At 43.3% G+C, this 17408-nt stretch overlaps 1 protein-coding gene across 1 annotated transcript in view; it reads left to right on the top strand.

Annotated features, from left to right (window-relative positions):
• The window catches only part of PTPRN (protein tyrosine phosphatase receptor type N), a 157695-nt gene that overhangs the window by 114129 nt on the left and 26158 nt on the right, over positions 1–17408 (top strand). Inside the window, exons 13-16 of the mRNA XM_088472322.1 lie at positions 8311–8523; positions 9684–9893; positions 13171–13318; positions 15874–15947. Of these exons, the coding sequence (XP_088328448.1) occupies positions 8311–8523; positions 9684–9893; positions 13171–13318; positions 15874–15947 (645 nt within the window). The remainder of the gene's footprint in view (positions 1–8310; positions 8524–9683; positions 9894–13170; positions 13319–15873; positions 15948–17408) is intronic.

Below are 17408 nucleotides of genomic sequence, written 5' to 3'. Positions count from 1 at the left end.
TTCTGTATGTGACAGTCCTGGATGCTGTGTGTTTGTATGTGACAGTCCTGGATGCTGTATATCTGTGATTCTGTATGTGACAGTCCTGGATGCTGTGTGTCTGTGATTCTGTATGTGACAGTCCTGGATGCTGTGTGTCTGTGGTTCTGTATGTGACAGTCCTGGATGCTGTGTGTCTGTGATTCTGTATGTGACAGTCCTGGATGCTGTGTGTCTGTGATTCTGTATGTGACAGTCCTGGATGCTGTGTGTCTGTGATTCTGTATGTGACAGTCCTGGATGCTGTGTGTCTGATTTTGTATGTGACAGTCCTGGATGCTGTGTGTCTGTGATTCTGTATGTGACAGTCCTGGATGCTGTGTGCCTGTATGTGACAGTCCTGGATGCTGTTTATCTGTGATTCTGTATGTGACAGTCCTGGATGCTGTGTGTCTGTGATTCTGTATGTAACAGTCCTGGATGCTGTGCGTCTGTGATTCTGTATGTGACAGTCCTGGATGCTGTTTATCTGTGATTCTTTATGTGACAGTCCTGGATGCTGTTTATCTGTGATTCTTTATGTGACAGTCCTGGATGCTGTTTATCTGTGATTCTTTATGTGACAGTCCTGGATGCTGTGTGTCTGTGATTCTGTATGTGACAGTCCTGGATGCTGTGTGTCTGTGATTCTGTATGTGACAGTCCTTGATGCTGTATGTCTGTGATTTTGTATGTGACAGTCCTGGATGCTGTGTGTCTGTGATTCTGTATGTGACAGTCCTGGATTCTGTGTGTCTGTATGTGACAGTCCTGGATGCTGTATGTCTGTGATTCTGTATGTGACAGTCCTGGATGCTGTGTGTCTGTGATTCTGTATGTGACAGTCCTGGATGCTGTGTGTCTGTGATTCTGTATGTGACAGTCCTGGATGCTTTGAGTCTGTGGTGTTTTAATGTTTGCTGTTGTGACATGTTCCCTGTCTCATCTTCATCTTATTGATAACAGGTTAATGTGGGGGAAGGGCTCTCGGTGAGGGGTGTGGGGGAGGTGTCGTCCAGCTGCAGGAATGGGGTAAATATGGGAGGTGTCGGTCTTTAGGTTGGGGGAGGGAGGGAGGACGTGTATGAGTGGAGACGCCTTTCCTCAGCAACATGGAGCTGTTGTCATGGTAACCTCTTTTGATGTGACAAGTGCTGTGATTGTGACGGAGAAGCTGATATTCCAGGGAGCTAACCGTGGCAGGGAGAGGGTATCAGAGACCCCAACCCACACACACCCTGCCTGCCGCTCCCACCTCTCTCAGTCTCCATCAGTGCTCTATCCTCTGTACAAATCACTTCATCGTTCCCATCTTTTGTGTTCTTTCTCTTTGTGCCTCTTCTGCATCTGAAACCTTCTCATTCATTCCACAGATCCCCTGGAAGCCTCCATCCATCCTCTCCCGCTTTCCGGAGCCCTAGTATTTTCCTCTTCTCCCTCCTCATTTCTCATCCTATCTTATTTTGCTCTCCTTTTATCTGTCCTCCTATGTCACTCTCTTATGGGCCTCAGCTTTGCATGTGTGTGACATGAATAAGGTACGGGGCCTGAGATCACTGTATTGTCACTGTGTCCCCCTCCTCCCCTTGGAGAACTGTGGAAGGAGCTCAGACTGACCTGCTGCAAAATCCACAGCTCCCATTAGGTAAGTTCTGTGGGAATAACACCTCTGCTCCGGCTTTCTGGGCACTAGGGTGGTGGCTCAAAATGGAGAAAAGCATTTTAGCATTAATTCACATTTCTGTATAGCAGCCATCTGTACCCTGTTCTACTGACTGTGACATTTACCAGTACAGAGCAGCAAAGCCTGGCCCTTTTATCTGAGCGGGATTAGTAAAGATGAATCTGATGTTCTCTGTTTACTTTGACCTTGAAAAGATTGATGAACTTCCGATACATTTGACGGGTAGATTGCAAGCTCTGTGGTCAAAGCAGTGAATAATGTAAAAGGAAACCTGTGGCAAGACCACAATGGATGTTGGGAAGATGGACTATAATATTACTCAGACATTAATAATTTAATTTAAACACACCAGATTAGCATCAAGTGCTTAAATGTATAACTCATACAGTTTATTCTATAATGCTATATCATATATATATATATATATATATATATATATATATATATATACGCACACACACTCACTCTCATGACCGTTTGCAAGGGGTCATATTTGTATAATCAGGTCCTTGCAATGGGCAATTTAATAAGTGTATAGTTACGTTACTTCAGGATCACTCAGCTTTATTCATGGTATTATACTGTATATTGGCAGAACTACTGCCCATAGGACTGTTACATAGAACTCCAATAGATATCCATTCTCTGAATGTACAGATGCATACAGTGAGAGTGCAGTTACACTGTAACAGTTCTGTTGTGGAATAATTCCTTGAATACTCCATCATAAAAGCTTGTTTTCAACTATTTCAGGACTTGACATCAATAAGTACAGTAGTAGATAGGAGCCATCTGATCAGTCTGGTATCTAGTTTGGGATTTTAAGGAGAGAGGTATAAAGTTACATTAGTGAATATACAGTGACATCACAGCCTGATTCATTACGGATCGCAGTGCGATTACGCACGCAGTTCTGCTGCGAAAACTGCTCAGCCAGCATAGAGACGCCACTACTGCTTTTTCACATGCGTAAGACCGTATACGTCGGTAACAGCGAGTAACATCGGCCCCTCATGCAGAATTACAGCATGTCTGACCTGTCTCAGAAATCGCACGCAGTGAGTACTTAAGCTGCGTACGCCATCGCAATGGCTAATTTATGCACGCCCAGGAAACTGCGTTCACACGGACAGACATGCCTGTGTTTCTTCAACCACTCCCCCATCCCCACCCCCAAACACTAACAACCCGTCACTCACTCTGCGATGGCTTTGTATCTGCGTACGTGATCGCAGTGCAATATCAATACTGGCATGCGCACTGCGTACACGGTTGCAATTGTGATCCATAATGAATCAGGCCCACTAGTGCTTATATAGTGACTACCCCCTTAGGGGGTATATTTACTAAAGTGCGGGTTTTTAGAAGTGGAGATGTTGCCCATGGCAACCAATCAGATTCTACTTAACATTTAACTAGCACCTTCTAGAAGATAATAGCTAGAATCTGATTGGTTGCTATGGGAAACATCTCCACTTCTAAAATTTTAGTAAATTTACCCTTTAGACTAAATTTGGTAAAGTCATGGGGTCATTATCCAGTAAATAAGTAACGTCTTATATTCACCCTTGTAGGTGATCTCAGTGATGGACTGATACCTGACAAATTGAATTCTCCTTTTTCTCATGAAGATGAATAATAATTTTGATGGTGGAAGCTGGAATGAATAGTGATCTTAAAACCATGTATTATAATTAGGGGTGAGCGGGTTCGGATTTCTGAAATCCGAACCCCCCCGAGCCCCCCCGATCCGAGTCCGATCCGAGTCAGGCTCGACTTTTCCCGCCTGACTCGGATTCTGAAATCGAGGCAAAACGTCATCTTCCCGCCTTCCGAGTCTCGCGGGTTTTGGATCCTATATAAGGTACCCACGTCGGCGCCATTTTCTCACTCGGCTGTGGACAGTGAAGAGGGAGGGTGGGAGTTAGGGCTGTGTAGTGTAGTGTAGTGTAGTGCTGCTGTTGTCCACTACTTCAAAGTCCATAGGGGCTGGCTGTGTTGTGCTGTGCTGCTGTTGTTAATAGGGGCTGTGTCCACTACTTCAAAGTCCATAGGGGCTGGCTGGACTGTGTTGTGCAGTCAGTTCTCCATAGGGGCTGTGTCCACTCCAAAGTCCTGTGCAGTGTCCCAGTCCTAAAGAGGTGCTGTAGTGTTGTCCAGGGGGTGCTCTGTCCATCAGGGGTGCTCCCCCCAAGTGCTAAAAATATAATATATTTTCTGTGTTTGTGAATTGTGTGCGCAGTAGCCGCACGTGCATCAACAAAGTAGTGCCAAGCGTGCGCCTGTGTCATAAGTAAAGGGCCGGCTGGCTTGACCGTTAAAGGGTGCTGTAACCCCCGAAAGTACACTCCAGTCCAAACCAAAAAAAAATTATTTTCTGTGTTTGTGAATTGTGTGCGCAGTAGCCGCACGTGCATCAACAAAGTAGTGCCAAGCGTGCGCCTGTGTCATAAGTAAAGGGCCGGCTGGCTTGACCGTTAAGGGTGCTGTAACCCCCGAAAGTACACTCCAGTCCAAACCAAAAAAAAAATTATTTTCTGTGTTTGTGAATTGTGTGCGCAGTAGCCGCACGTGCATCAACAAAGTAGTGCCAAGCGTGCGCCTGTGTCATAAGTAAAGGGCCGGCTGGCTTGACCGTTAAGGGTGCTGTAACCCCCGAAAGTACACTCCAGTCCAAACCAAAAAAAAAATTATTTTCTGTGTTTGTGAATTGTGTGCGCAGTAGCCGCACGTGCATCAACAAAGTAGTGCCAAGCGTGCGCCTGTGTCATAAGTAAAGGGCCGGCTGGCTTGACCGTTAAGGGTGCTGTAACCCCCGAAAGTACACTCCAGTCCAAACCAAAAAAAAATTATTTTCTGTGTTTGTGAATTGTGTGCGCAGTAGCCGCACGTGCATCAACAAAGTAGTGCCAAGCGTGCGCCTGTGTCATAAGTAAAGGGCCGGCTGGCTTGACCGTTAAGGGTGCTGTAACCCCCGAAAGTACACTCCAGTCCAAACCAAAAAAAAAATTATTTTCTGTGTTTGTGAATTGTGTGCGCAGTAGCCGCACGTGCATCAACAAAGTAGTGCCAAGCGTGCGCCTGTGTCATAAGTAAAGGGCCGGCTGGCTTGACCGTTAAGGGTGCTGTAACCCCCGAAAGTACACTCCAGTCCAAACCAAAAAAAAAATTATTTTCTGTGTTTGTGAATTGTGTGCGCAGTAGCCGCACGTGCATCAACAAAGTAGTGCCAAGTGTGCGCCTGTGTCATAAGTAAAGGGCCGGCTGGCTTGACCGTTAAAGGGTGCTGTAACCCCCGAAAGTACACTCCAGTCCAAACCAAAAAAAAATTATTTTCTGTGTTTGTGAATTGTGTGCGCAGTAGCCGCACGTGCATCAACAAAGTAGTGCCAAGCGTGCGCCTGTGTCATAAGTAAAGGGCCGGCTGGCTTGACCGTTAAAGGGTTCTGTAACCCCCAAAGTACACTCCAAACCAAAAAAATATATATTTTCTGTGTTTGTGACTTGTGTGCACTGTGGCTGCACGTGCATCAACAAAGGAGCAGCGCCAAGCGTGCGCCTGTGTCCCATAAGTAAAGAGCCGGCTGGCTCATTTCTTAAAGGGTGGTGTAACCCACAAAGTGCACTACTCACCAGCAAAAATAAAAAAATATTTTCTGTGTTTGTGTGCGCTTTAGCCGCACGTATATATATCAATATAACATAAATGGAGGACCAAACTTTCTCTGATAAAAATAAAATAGGGAAAGATCAAGAACCACTTCCTACTAGTGCTGTTGCTGCTGCTGGGAGTTGTTCATCATCCCAGAGAGGAAGTAGGAACATCACTACTTTTACTAAACAATTGACCCTCCAACAGTCCCTAGCGATGAGGATGAAGTACGACAGCAGTCATCCTGAAGCAAAACGTATAACTGAGGCCTTGACTGCTATGTTGGTGTTAGACGTGCGTCCGGTATCCGACATTAGTGCAGTGGGATTTAGACAATTGATGGAGGTAGTGTGTCCTCGGTTCCAAATCCCGTCTAGATTCCACCTGCATCCTCAAAGCAGCAGCGACAAGCGTGCGTCTGTCTGTTAAAGGGTGGTGACACCCTCAAAGTGTGCTACACAAACAATTAAAATATTGTTCTTTTTTTTTCTGTCTTTGTGAAATGTGTGGGCTGTAGCCGCACCTGCATCCTTAAAGCAGCAGCGACAAGCGTGCGTCTGTCTGTTAAAGGGTGGTGACACCCTCAAAGTGTGCTACACAAACAATTAAAATATTGTTCTTTTTTTTCTGTCTTTGTGAATTGTGTGGGCTGTAGCCGCACTTGCATCCTCAAAGCAGCAGCGACAAGCGTGCGTCTGTCTGTTAAAGGGTGGTGACACCCTCAAAGTGTGCTACACAAACAATAAAAATATTCTTCTTCTTTTTTCTGTCTTTGTGAATTGTGTGGGCTGTAGCCGCACCTGCATCCTTAAAGCAGCAGCGACAAGCGTGCGTCTGTCTGTTAAAGGGTGGTGTAACTCACGAAGTGCTCCAAAAAATAAAAAACTATTTTTTTAATGTGTTTGTGACTTGTGTGCGATGTAGCCGCACTTGCATCCTCAAAGCAGCAGCGACAAGCGTGCGTCTGTCTGTTAAAGGGTGGTGACACCCTCAAAGTGTGCTACACAAACAATAAAAATATTCTTCTTTTTTCTGTCTTTGTGAATTGTGTGGGCTGTAGCCGCACCTGCATCCTTAAAGCAGCAGCGACAAGCGTGCGTCTGTCTGTTAAAGGGTGGTGACACCCTCAAAGTGTGCTACACAAACAATTAAAATATTGTTCTTTTTTTTTCGGTCTTTGTGAAATGTGTGGGCTGTAGCCGCACCTGCATCCTTAAAGCAGCAGCGACAAGCGTGCGTCTGTCTGTTAAAGGGTGGTGACACCCTCAAAGTGTGCTACACAAAGAATAAAAATATTCTTCTTTTTTCTGTCTTTGTGAATTGTGTGGGCTGTAGCCGCACTTGCATCCTCAAAGCAGCAGCGACAAGCGTGCGTCTGTCTGTTAGAGGGTGGTGTAACCCTCAAAGTGTGCTCCACAAACAATAAAAATATTCTTTTTTTTTTTTCTGTCTTTGTGAATTGTGTGGGCTGTAGCCGCACTTGAATCCTCAAAGCAGCAGGGACAAGCGTGCGTCTGTCTGTTAAAGGATTACATCGGTGACAGCATCCAAGTAGGCATGTCAGACAGTCCGTACCTGTACTGGCAGGAAAAAGAAGCAATTTGGAGGTCCCTGTACAAACTGGCTCTATTTTACCTGAGTTGCCCCCCCTCCAGTGTGTACTCCGAAAGAGTGTTTAGTGCAGCCGGGAACCTTGTTAGCGAAAGGCGTAGGAGGTTGCTTCCACAAAATGTGGAGAAGATGATGTTCATAAAATGAATGATCAACTCTTCCAGGGAGACCAGCCTCCAGAACGTACAGAGGGACCTGTGGTTCCAGCAGGGACGAATTAATACTCTGTGAGGATGAGGATGTACATAACACTGAAGAGGGTGAGGAATCTGTGGATGAGGAGGATGAGGACGACTTCTTGCCTCCGTAGAGCCAGTTTGTGCAGGGACAGATTAATTGCCAGCTTGTTTTGTGGGGGCCCAAACGAACCAATCATTTCAGCCACAGTTGTGTGGCAGACCCTGGCGCTGAAATGATTGGTTTGTTAAAGTGTGCATGTCCTGTTTATACAACATAAGGGTGGGTGGGAGGGCCCAAGGACAATTCCATCTTGCACCTCTTTTTTTTCTTTGCATTATGTACAGTTTGGGGCCTAGTTTTTCAATGCCATCCTGTCTGCCACTGCAGTTTCACGCCTAGATGGGTCACGTGTTTGTGCCGCCCACTCGTGTCGCTTAGCATAGTCATCCAGCTACCTCGGTGCAACCTTTTGGACATAAAAACACTATTGTGAGGTGTGAGGTATTCAGAATAGACTGGAAATTAGTGGAAATTAAGGTTATTGAGGTTAATAATAGCATAGGAGCAGAAAAACCTACAAATTCTGTGATTTTAGCTGTTTTTATGCTTTTTTTCAAAAAAATACAGATCCAAAACACAAAACTCAGAACCCAAAACACGGAAGGGTGGTTTTGGCAAAACCAATCCAGATCCAAAACACGAAGAAAGATCCAGATCCAAAACCAAAACACAAAACACGAAAAGTGGCCGGTGCACACCCCTAATTATAATGCAGCCTGGTACATTGTACACTTTGCAGGTGTAGATATTGCCTTGCAAATGCTCCTACAATAACAACTTTTACAGTGAATGCTATGCTGGGTTGTATTTATAACATACAACACTAACGGTTTGTGATGTTGGAAAAGTGCATTAGACCATGTTAAATTACATGTAACCATACTTGAGAGATCCCATGTCTGTATAAGGGATATGTTTCAAGGATCCTATGTCTAGGTTATGTATCCTTTATCCATCCTATGGTGTACGTTAATGATATATAATTTTGTACTGTCTCTGCTTTCTGTATATATACTATGTATTATGTACAGCACTTTATTAGTAGTTTTATTTATATACGCCCTGGAAATTTCCGGAGTACATCTGTGTTTTTCTCCATCTATAGAGGAGCAATGCCACCACGTACCCTCATGCCACACACTTTGGGGACACTTTCCGATTTGTTCTCCTCATCTTCATCGCCTTGGCCTGTATAGCTGGTATTGTCATTGCCTCAGTTGTAATCTTCTGCCTACGCCAACATGCCAAGCAACGGGAGAAGGAGAGACTGGCAGGGCTTGGGCCCGAGGGGGCTGGAGACTCCACATTTGAATACCAGGTAAAGCTACATCATCACTAGTCCCATGATTATGGGTTTAAGGCTCCATGGGCCTGATTCAGAGCCGCTCGTAAGCGGCCGCTCGTTCGTTCCGAGCGATGTTTGCCCAACTGCGCATGCGTACGGATCGTAATACGCATGCGGGAACCAGACAGTGCGGGCGAAAATCGTTTGTTCGCTAAATAGCGAATGCCTGCTATTTTGTGTGACAGGAGGAGGCGTATGTGGGTGGTAACAGGGGAAGGTGCTTGAAAACGGGGAGTGGAGATCAGAACGCAGGCGTGCTTAAAGGTCAAAACGGGCGTTTTATGGGTGTGCATAATTAATACAGCAGCGTCATTGACCACGTCACTGGGTTATTTTATAGTCAGAACTGCTCGCAAGATTGCGGTAGGAAAAACCAACCACAAGAATAGCGAGCAGTTCATACGCTGGTCGATGTACTCGATTAATCTAATAAATAGCGGACATGACGTAGGATGCGAGCGGCCAAGGGGCGTAGTTTCCAAAAAAACGACTGCAAGTTTTGTTCGCTCGTTCAGACATAGAGGCGTGAACAGACCGCAAAGAGCGAACGGTTCATTTGAATAGCCACCCCTTTTTTCAGAACGAACGACCGCAAATAGCGTCCGGCTCTGAATCAGGCCCCATGTCCAAAGTAATCCAGATCAGCAGAAGACATGGCACTTAGAGTGGATTACCTGCTTATACATAGCTGGAGACATGTATAGCCCTCATGTCCACAGCTGCTGTAGTAACTGGGTAAATGATAATGGATATTAATGAACACAAATTAAAGGGTGCATTCTTAGCATATAAAGTTATATATGATATACTAATATTTATTACCTCTTTATGGTTTATACAGTGCATGGCACAGACTAATGTTGGGTAACAAGTTGCCCAGAATAAACTGCTGCCCTTGGGTCATTTCCTACTAATGACTCGTATAAAATGAATGTGATAATTGGGTTGCATGAATACATACCATAGTGAGGATGCTCAGATATGATAACACTTTTCATTGTAATAGGTACAGCTCAACAGGCTGTTGCTTGATCCCACCTTGAAGGACCATATGCCACTAATGGACTATGTAGTCCTCATACACAAAAACTGTTCTAGTACTTAGTGCTCTTTATCTGTTTCTCTGAGTGCAGGATCTATGCAGACAGCACATGGCAGGAAAATCCCTGTTCAGTCGCACAGAGGGTACTGGGGCAGCAGCAGAGAACTCCCGTGTTAGCAGTGTGTCTTCCCAATTTAGTGATGTCCCACAACCGAGCCCCAGCTCCCACAGCAGCACCCCATCATGGTGTGAGGAACCGGTTCAGTCCAATATGGACATCTCCACCGGTCACATGATCCTGGTAAGTGAATTGTAACTGTCTATTGAAGTTCTTTTATGGGTCTCATCCACTTTCATATTTCTTTAATTTATTGGTCGTTCATACTTTCTGAATATCAATGCTTTAACCTTTGTGCTTTTTACAAAACATATAAAGTATAGGCAGCATTATTTATTTTTGTTACACTTTAATGTGACTCAGAGCAGATCTGTGTCATATCCAAGGGCAACGAAAATAAACCGCCCTGCTTAAATTATATAAAGCCATTGCTGAGAAACAGTAGGAAGAATGAAATATGAAACAATGGGGTTCATTTTGATTTGGATGTGTGTGTGTCTCTTGCCGCAGTTGCATCTGCGACTGTATGGTAAAAACTGGTGGAAACCTCCGTGGTATAAATCCTTGTTTCTGAATGTGCAAGGACTAGGACACCCACTTTGTACGTCTTTAGAGGCAACCAACGATACTTGTACCAGCCCCATGCTAGGTGCATAATTACTGTCAGAGTATGGCCACTGAGTTAGCAACCAGTTATTATATGTGATACACCCGTGACACTCTCCTAACACGCTCAAAACACAGTGGATCTCCATGCATCTGAATAGCCACCTCCCATTTCCAATACATTTCGGAGACCGTAAGTCTAAATCGGTCCTGCGACTCAAACGTGGTACGACTGTGCTGTGTGACTTAATAGCGACTTAGAAGCATGCGCAGTTGAAATATATCAACCATTTGTGTGAATTTCAGCCTTGCGTCCATCTCAGAATCAGTCCCAATGTCTTTATAAGTTGCAGGATGGAAAGTATCATTTGATAGATTAATAGAGTATTAGAGAATAATTTTCAGTTACACAACTGGCATTTCATCATGCATAGGACATGTATAAATCAGGGGTTCCCAACCACGGTCCTCAAGGCACACATAACAGTCCAAGTTTTAAGGATAGCCACACTTGAGCACAGGTGACTTAATTAGTACCTTAGTTATTTTCATTTAACCACCTGTGTTCAAGCATGGATATCACTAAAACAAGGACTGTTAGGGGTATATTTACTAAAGTGAGATTTTCTAGAAGTGGAGATGTTGCCGATAGCATCCAATCAGATTCTACTTAACATTTAATTAGCACCTTCTAGAAGATAATAGCTAGAATCTGATTGGTTGCTATGGGCAACATCTCCATTTCTAAAACCTCTCACTCTAAATTTACCCCTTAGTGTGCATTGAGGACCGAAGTTGGGAATCACTGATATACAGTAAAAGATTATCATGCCTCTTTGTCTGATTGTCTCCTCTTTGTCTGTTATTATTACCCAGTCTTGCTTTATTACTGTTTTGTTCCTAATTATAAAGCTGGTGCTATATAAGTAACTGTCAGAAGATGCACCAGTAATACCCTGGAGCCGCGGAGTGTAATAGGATTTATGCAGTTTATAATTCATTAGGGCATAAGAAGCAGACATTACTTATTTGTTCAACCTCACGCATGCCCCTATAATATTTACGAAAGACACCTCTGTCTGAGGAATGTAGTTTAAGTCCTGGCTGTCGGGATGCTGGCGCTCAGACTGCCGACGCCGGAATCCCGACACTACTCAGATTCTTAGCGCCAGCATCCCGCCCGCCGGCATTCTGACGGTAAATAGTAGGGTCATGGGTTAGGGTTAGGCACTAGGGGGAGGGTTAGGGCTAGGCAATAGGGGGAGGTTAGGTTAGGCTGCAGAGAGGAGGGTTAGGTTTAGGCAGCGGGGAGGGAGGGCTAGGTTTAGGGTAGGGTTAGGATACTTACCAACAGGTGTCGGTATACTAACCCAGTCGGGAAGCCAGCGTCGGGATTCTGACCGCCGACATCCCGTACCCAACCCCTGTCTGCCATTTAGCATACCATTTGAGAGAGCATTTAAGTCTAGTATGTACATAAATAATAGAGGTAAATATGGCCTCAATGGCTGATTACAGGATACCTTATGTAGCTGGCAGCTTTTTTCCATACGCAAGAGCACCATCTTCACATAACAACCTGCATGGAAATAGGAAACTAGGGGAAGGGAGAGATTTGTTTACTCAGCACAAAGTTGGGATTATGTGTAAGGAGACTAACACGTATCATCTATAAATTATTTTATAGTAAATGTTGATAAATAAATGTTGATAAATAAATAGATCTATCATGTTTAGAGGAAGAGACAAGTGACTGAGAGTGATGACTGCTACTCATTATTACAGTTGTGTAATAATGAGTAACAGTGATTAAGTTATAGAAGACTTGGAGAAAGACATCAGAAACTAGGAACAACTGTGGACAAATGCACCTTCTCCTCAGCCATGGTGTCCATGCAGTGGTTCACCAGCATCTAGGGTATCATCAGGCCAAGTCATCAGTGCGTCTGTTGAGACCTTTACAGATACAGAGATGTTGGTCCAATGTCCTAATAATATATCTTTTGTGTGTGTTTACTTGGTATTTATAAGGCCTATTCATGAAGTTGTCCCTATGAGCAGCTAATTTGTAATTTTTTATCGGCACTTAAAAAAATTTCATATTGCCCAAACTTATCTAAAAAAGACTGTCTTGGCAGCAGATCGGTAGTGAACTGTAGAGATACAGGTCCGGAGTGGGAAGGGTTAACATACCACTTTGTTATTCCTTTCTCTACAGATACGTTCATGTGTGGGGCAGCTAGCCAGCTTGCAAAGCGGAACTGACCGGCTATAGTTTAGCTCTCAATTCTATCAAATAAAAAATAAAAGTAATAAAATAGACGATTAAAAAAATAAAGAATGTATAAAAACTTTTGAAACATTTTTTTTAAAAAATCTAAAAAAAATTTTTTCACCATCTTCATCTGTTATCGCTATTCTGAGATGAGAAAATTAATTAGTGCAAAGCCTGAAAAGTTGCTGAAGTGGTTAAGTGGTAAGGGGTAGAGTGTAACATCTCTATCACCTAATTAATGTTTCCAATGGTTCTGCTTTTAAAGGTTTTTGTGTTTTTTTGTTTAAAAATCAGTTGTTTAAATTGTTCTTTTAGGAAAAAGAAAATGAAAGAAACTACATATGTTTGAATCAGTGAAACTGAAGCATTTCAGAATTATTAATGTTACCTTATTGTACCATGTGCAATGTGGATATCTCCCCAAGGAAGTATAACATCTTAACAAAACATGTGTAAAGGATCAGTTAACTTATTTATTGTGGTGGGAATACAGTTTAACTTTCATATTTCCATATACAGAAAAAAATCTTGTAGATTGAGTTTTAATTGAATTCCCCATGGGTTTATAACCCTTTGCAGGCATACATGGAAGATCACCTGAGAAATAGAGACCGCCTTGCTAAGGAGTGGCAGACCCTGTGTGCCGATCAGGCCGAGCCAAATTCTTGCTCTGTCGCTAAGACCGATACAAACCTGAAGAAGAACAGGAATCCGGATTTTGTCCCCTGTGAGTGCAATGAATACTACTTTGTATTTATTTATTTATATAGCACACAAATATTCTGCAGCGCTTTACAGAGAGTATTCAGCCAGTCACATCAGTCCCTGCCCCAGAAGTGCTTACAATCTATGTTCCCTACCACATGTACACACACATACACACTAGGGTTATTTTTGTTGAAAGCCAAATAAATCCAACCAGTATATTTTTGGAGTGTAGGAGGAAATCGGAGCACCTGGAGGAAACCCATGCAAGCATAGGGAGTATATACAAACTTAGTGGGAATTTAACCCACAACCTCAGTGCTGTGAGGCAGTAATGTGCTGTGCTACTTACCACAATCTCTGTAGATATACAACACATGTGTGATCCAGCTAGGTAGCACACACATGCCCTCAGTTCCACTAATAAAAAATAATTTATAGGTAGATTTCCCCAAACTGCAGGGCTTTCTCTGACAGCCCTTTCACATTGAAGGACCTAGAAGATGTCATTGTGTCTTCCCCTTCAGGTAAGAGCTTTGGTCCTGATGTATGTGCTATCTCATACTAGAAAGTGTTTAAAGATAAATTGGCCCCACTATTCCTCCAAGCATTAAATCAAATCTCTGATACCCATACACTCTCACCGCAATTGTTTGAGGCCCACATCACGGTGATCCCAAAGGAGGGCAAGGACCTGAACCTATGTTCAAGCTTTATCATAGGCCTATTTGTTTTTTAAATATTGATGTTAAACTGTTGTCAAATATGATTGCTAATTGCCTCAAAATATTCCTGCCAAATGTAATCTATTAGGACCAGGTGGGGTTTCTTCCTGGCCGGGAAGCTAGAGATAATACCATCAAGGAAATTAATCTTAATAATTATGAATCTCTAGCTAACACCCAGACAATGCTCCTGTCAACGATGCGGTAAAGGTATTTGACTTGAAATATTGGTGCTTCATGACCAAGACGCTGGAGCACTTAGGTCTCGATCCCCAATGCATTGCCAACATCTTGGCACTTTATGTATAATTTATAATATACCCTATGCCAGAATCAAGATCAGTGGTACATTAATTTTCGATTACGAATGGAACCAGGCAGGCATGTCCCTTGTCTCAAGCGGTATTTATAATTGTATGGAAGTTTTGGCTAGGATGGTTAGGAAGAACCCAAATATTGGTGGAGTGATGGTTAGGACTAAGAAACACAAATTTGCCCTTTATACAGATGAACTCCTGGCCACAAGCTCTAACCCTATTGTGTCACTACCCAATCTATACGGTGAATTCCAGAAATTCTGGATGGTTTCCAACTTTAAGATTAATTACATTTAGTCTGCAGCATTGAACGTCAGTGCCCCAACGACCATAGTGGACAGTCTGAAGCTGGCATTCCCTTTTGTCTGGCACTATTTGCGAATTATAATACAACTTGGTTCTGTTTAAATGAAGTCAAGAACAGGCCCTCAGTAAAAGCAGAACGTAATGGTTGGGTAGAATTAATATTGTAAAGATAAACACCCTCCCCAAGACACTTTACCTTGAACATTCCTAAAGTGGTTAAAGTACATTATATAAGTTAATATGGGTACTTACAGACAAGTATTTCCTGTCACATACTAAGATAAACTGTTGTGCATAGATGATTTATGTACACACAGAGTCTGATGCAAAGCTCAGAGGGCCACACCAAAGGATTCCAGGGGTCTTATATGGCCCCCGGGCCTGAGGTTCCCTATCCCTGCATTATGTCATAAGCATCATATCGTACGAATCATGTCTTACGCATTATATCATGCGCATCATATCATATGCATTATATCATAAGCATCATGTCGTACGCATCATATCATATGCATCATATAGGTATCATATGATATGCATTATATCATATGCATCATATCATACGCATCATTTCATACACATCATATCATATGCATCATATCATAAGCATCATATTGTACATATCATATCATACGTATCATATCATACATATAATCAGCAATTCCATCCAAACACTCTTGCTACACTTTGCCTAAGTGCAAATGCCCCGTTACCACCACTTCCCTTCAGCCACAGATGGATGTGCGTGTGAGCTGCGCATGACTCTACATCATCCATAGTTGCAATCGGCTCTGGAACATGCAAAACTTATGTTCAGCTCTGCATAAGCCGTTATATGTGCAATGGGGCAGCTCCAGAAACCAGATCATGTGTGTGCATCTATGTATATGTGAGGCAGATAAATAGGCTTATTTGCACAATATTCAATTCAGTACAGCAGCGCATATTTTACAATATTTTTTTCATGGATGAGCCCCAGAGCCCATAACCACCTCTAATTGGTTTCTTTTATATAAATATTTTAATTATGCCCACAGGGTTCTCACATATGATAATGATATCTAACTTCACGATCGCATCCTGTGCTCATTTATATGCTAGCTGCGTGAGGATCACACCTGCAGAATTTGTGTCCTTGTTCTCTCCCGTTTCTGTTATAAAATAACACCGCAATAAATAATCCCATCATTTCATAACCTTTATCATTTCTCTATGTCTTTCCTCTGCAGACGACCATGCTCGTATCAAGCTTAGGAGTGATAACAACCCTTCCCGGAGCGATTACATTAATGCCAGCCCTATCGTAAGTAAAATTCAATTATTGTCCTTCTGTAAAGCATAGGTAAGCCACCTGGGGAAGATATTGTTTAACTACAAGCCCCAGCCTATTGCGAGATAATGCTTCACAATAGATTCTGAGTCAAAGTTCTAAACCAGCTGTGAAGTACAGATGATGTGTTCTCATATACTATTGCTGCAGTCTCTCTAAACAGCCCTTCTCGGCGCACCAGGTCTCGTGCGACTCTGCTAATGCTGATCGTCTTTTTCACCTGAAAATGCATTTAAGTCATGATGTGACTAAGACACACCACGAAACTGCAGTTATTAATTTGATATGCGACACTTGTTTGTCTGTGTGTGACTGATTCTGAATCTGTAAACAAAGTGCTACGAAGCAGCCACCACAGCTTTTTTTTCACGCCAAGTTCCGTTGGGCATCGTATAAAGAATTGGTCGCACACAGATATATAAGTATCGCATATCAGATGAATCAATGTAGTCTCATGGTTGCACGGGACCTGGCTGCTCACTCACACTAGGCATCTCGGGCCACTTGGCGTATTGAGGCTAGGTATATGGGGACACATCTGTATTTTTATTAACAGTTGAATTATAGGCATATTTACAATTGGTCCACTGCACACACTAGCATCAATGGTGTATCTATAATGGGTGCAGGGTGTGCAGAGCACACGGACACCTGGGTCAGGAGGGCCCACACCACACACCCACACCCTGCATCCATATATAGTTATACTTACCTCTATGCAGTCTCTATAGTCCTGTCTGAAGAGCAGCAAAAATCACAGGGAAAATGGCGCAGTGGCCATTTTCTCGCGGGATTTGCGCATGCGCAGTAGAGATGTCTAAAGGAGTAAGGCGCAGGTGGCCATCTTCCCAGTGTTTTGCACATCCGCATTAGCGATGTCTCCGGGAATAAGGCGCAGGCGCTATTTTCCCATAGACCTGCCCATGTGCAATAGATTCTGGCACTAAGCCAAAGTCTACTGCGCTGCCAGAGAGGAGGGGGCTCCCAGAGTTTTACTTAACTTGTGCCGGTAAGCAGGTCCCCTCCTCCATGGCGCCATCTTCCCAGTGACATTTGGAAGATAGCGCTGTGCAGTGAAAGCAAACACTCTGGCACTGTGCCAGAGCCTTTGCTCTCCTGTGTGCATGTGCCATCTTCCCAAAGATCACTGGAAAGATGGCACCGTGGAGGAGAAGGGACCTGCTTACTGGCACAAGGTAAGTATATGTGGGGCCTGGGGAGCACACTGCCCTGAGGAGGGGGCCCAATGAACACGGGCACCCTCGGCGTTAATACGCTACTGGGTGGATGAGAAATCTTGATATTTATAAAAAATAACTAAAATATAACTGAACGTTAGAAGTAATTTCAGCCAAATAATTGCATGTCTTCATAGCTTTTGTCATTTTAAGATAATTAAGTAAATATTAGAAGTTAAATATTAGATATTTATGT

This window comes from Taudactylus pleione, unplaced genomic scaffold, assembly GCF_031769625.1.
Source record: "Taudactylus pleione unplaced genomic scaffold, aTauple2 ptg000122l, whole genome shotgun sequence".
Classification (NCBI taxonomy): domain Eukaryota; kingdom Metazoa; phylum Chordata; class Amphibia; order Anura; family Myobatrachidae; genus Taudactylus; species Taudactylus pleione.
Note: the sequence above shows the minus strand (reverse complement) of the source record. Positions and strands in the feature narration are given on the sequence as shown.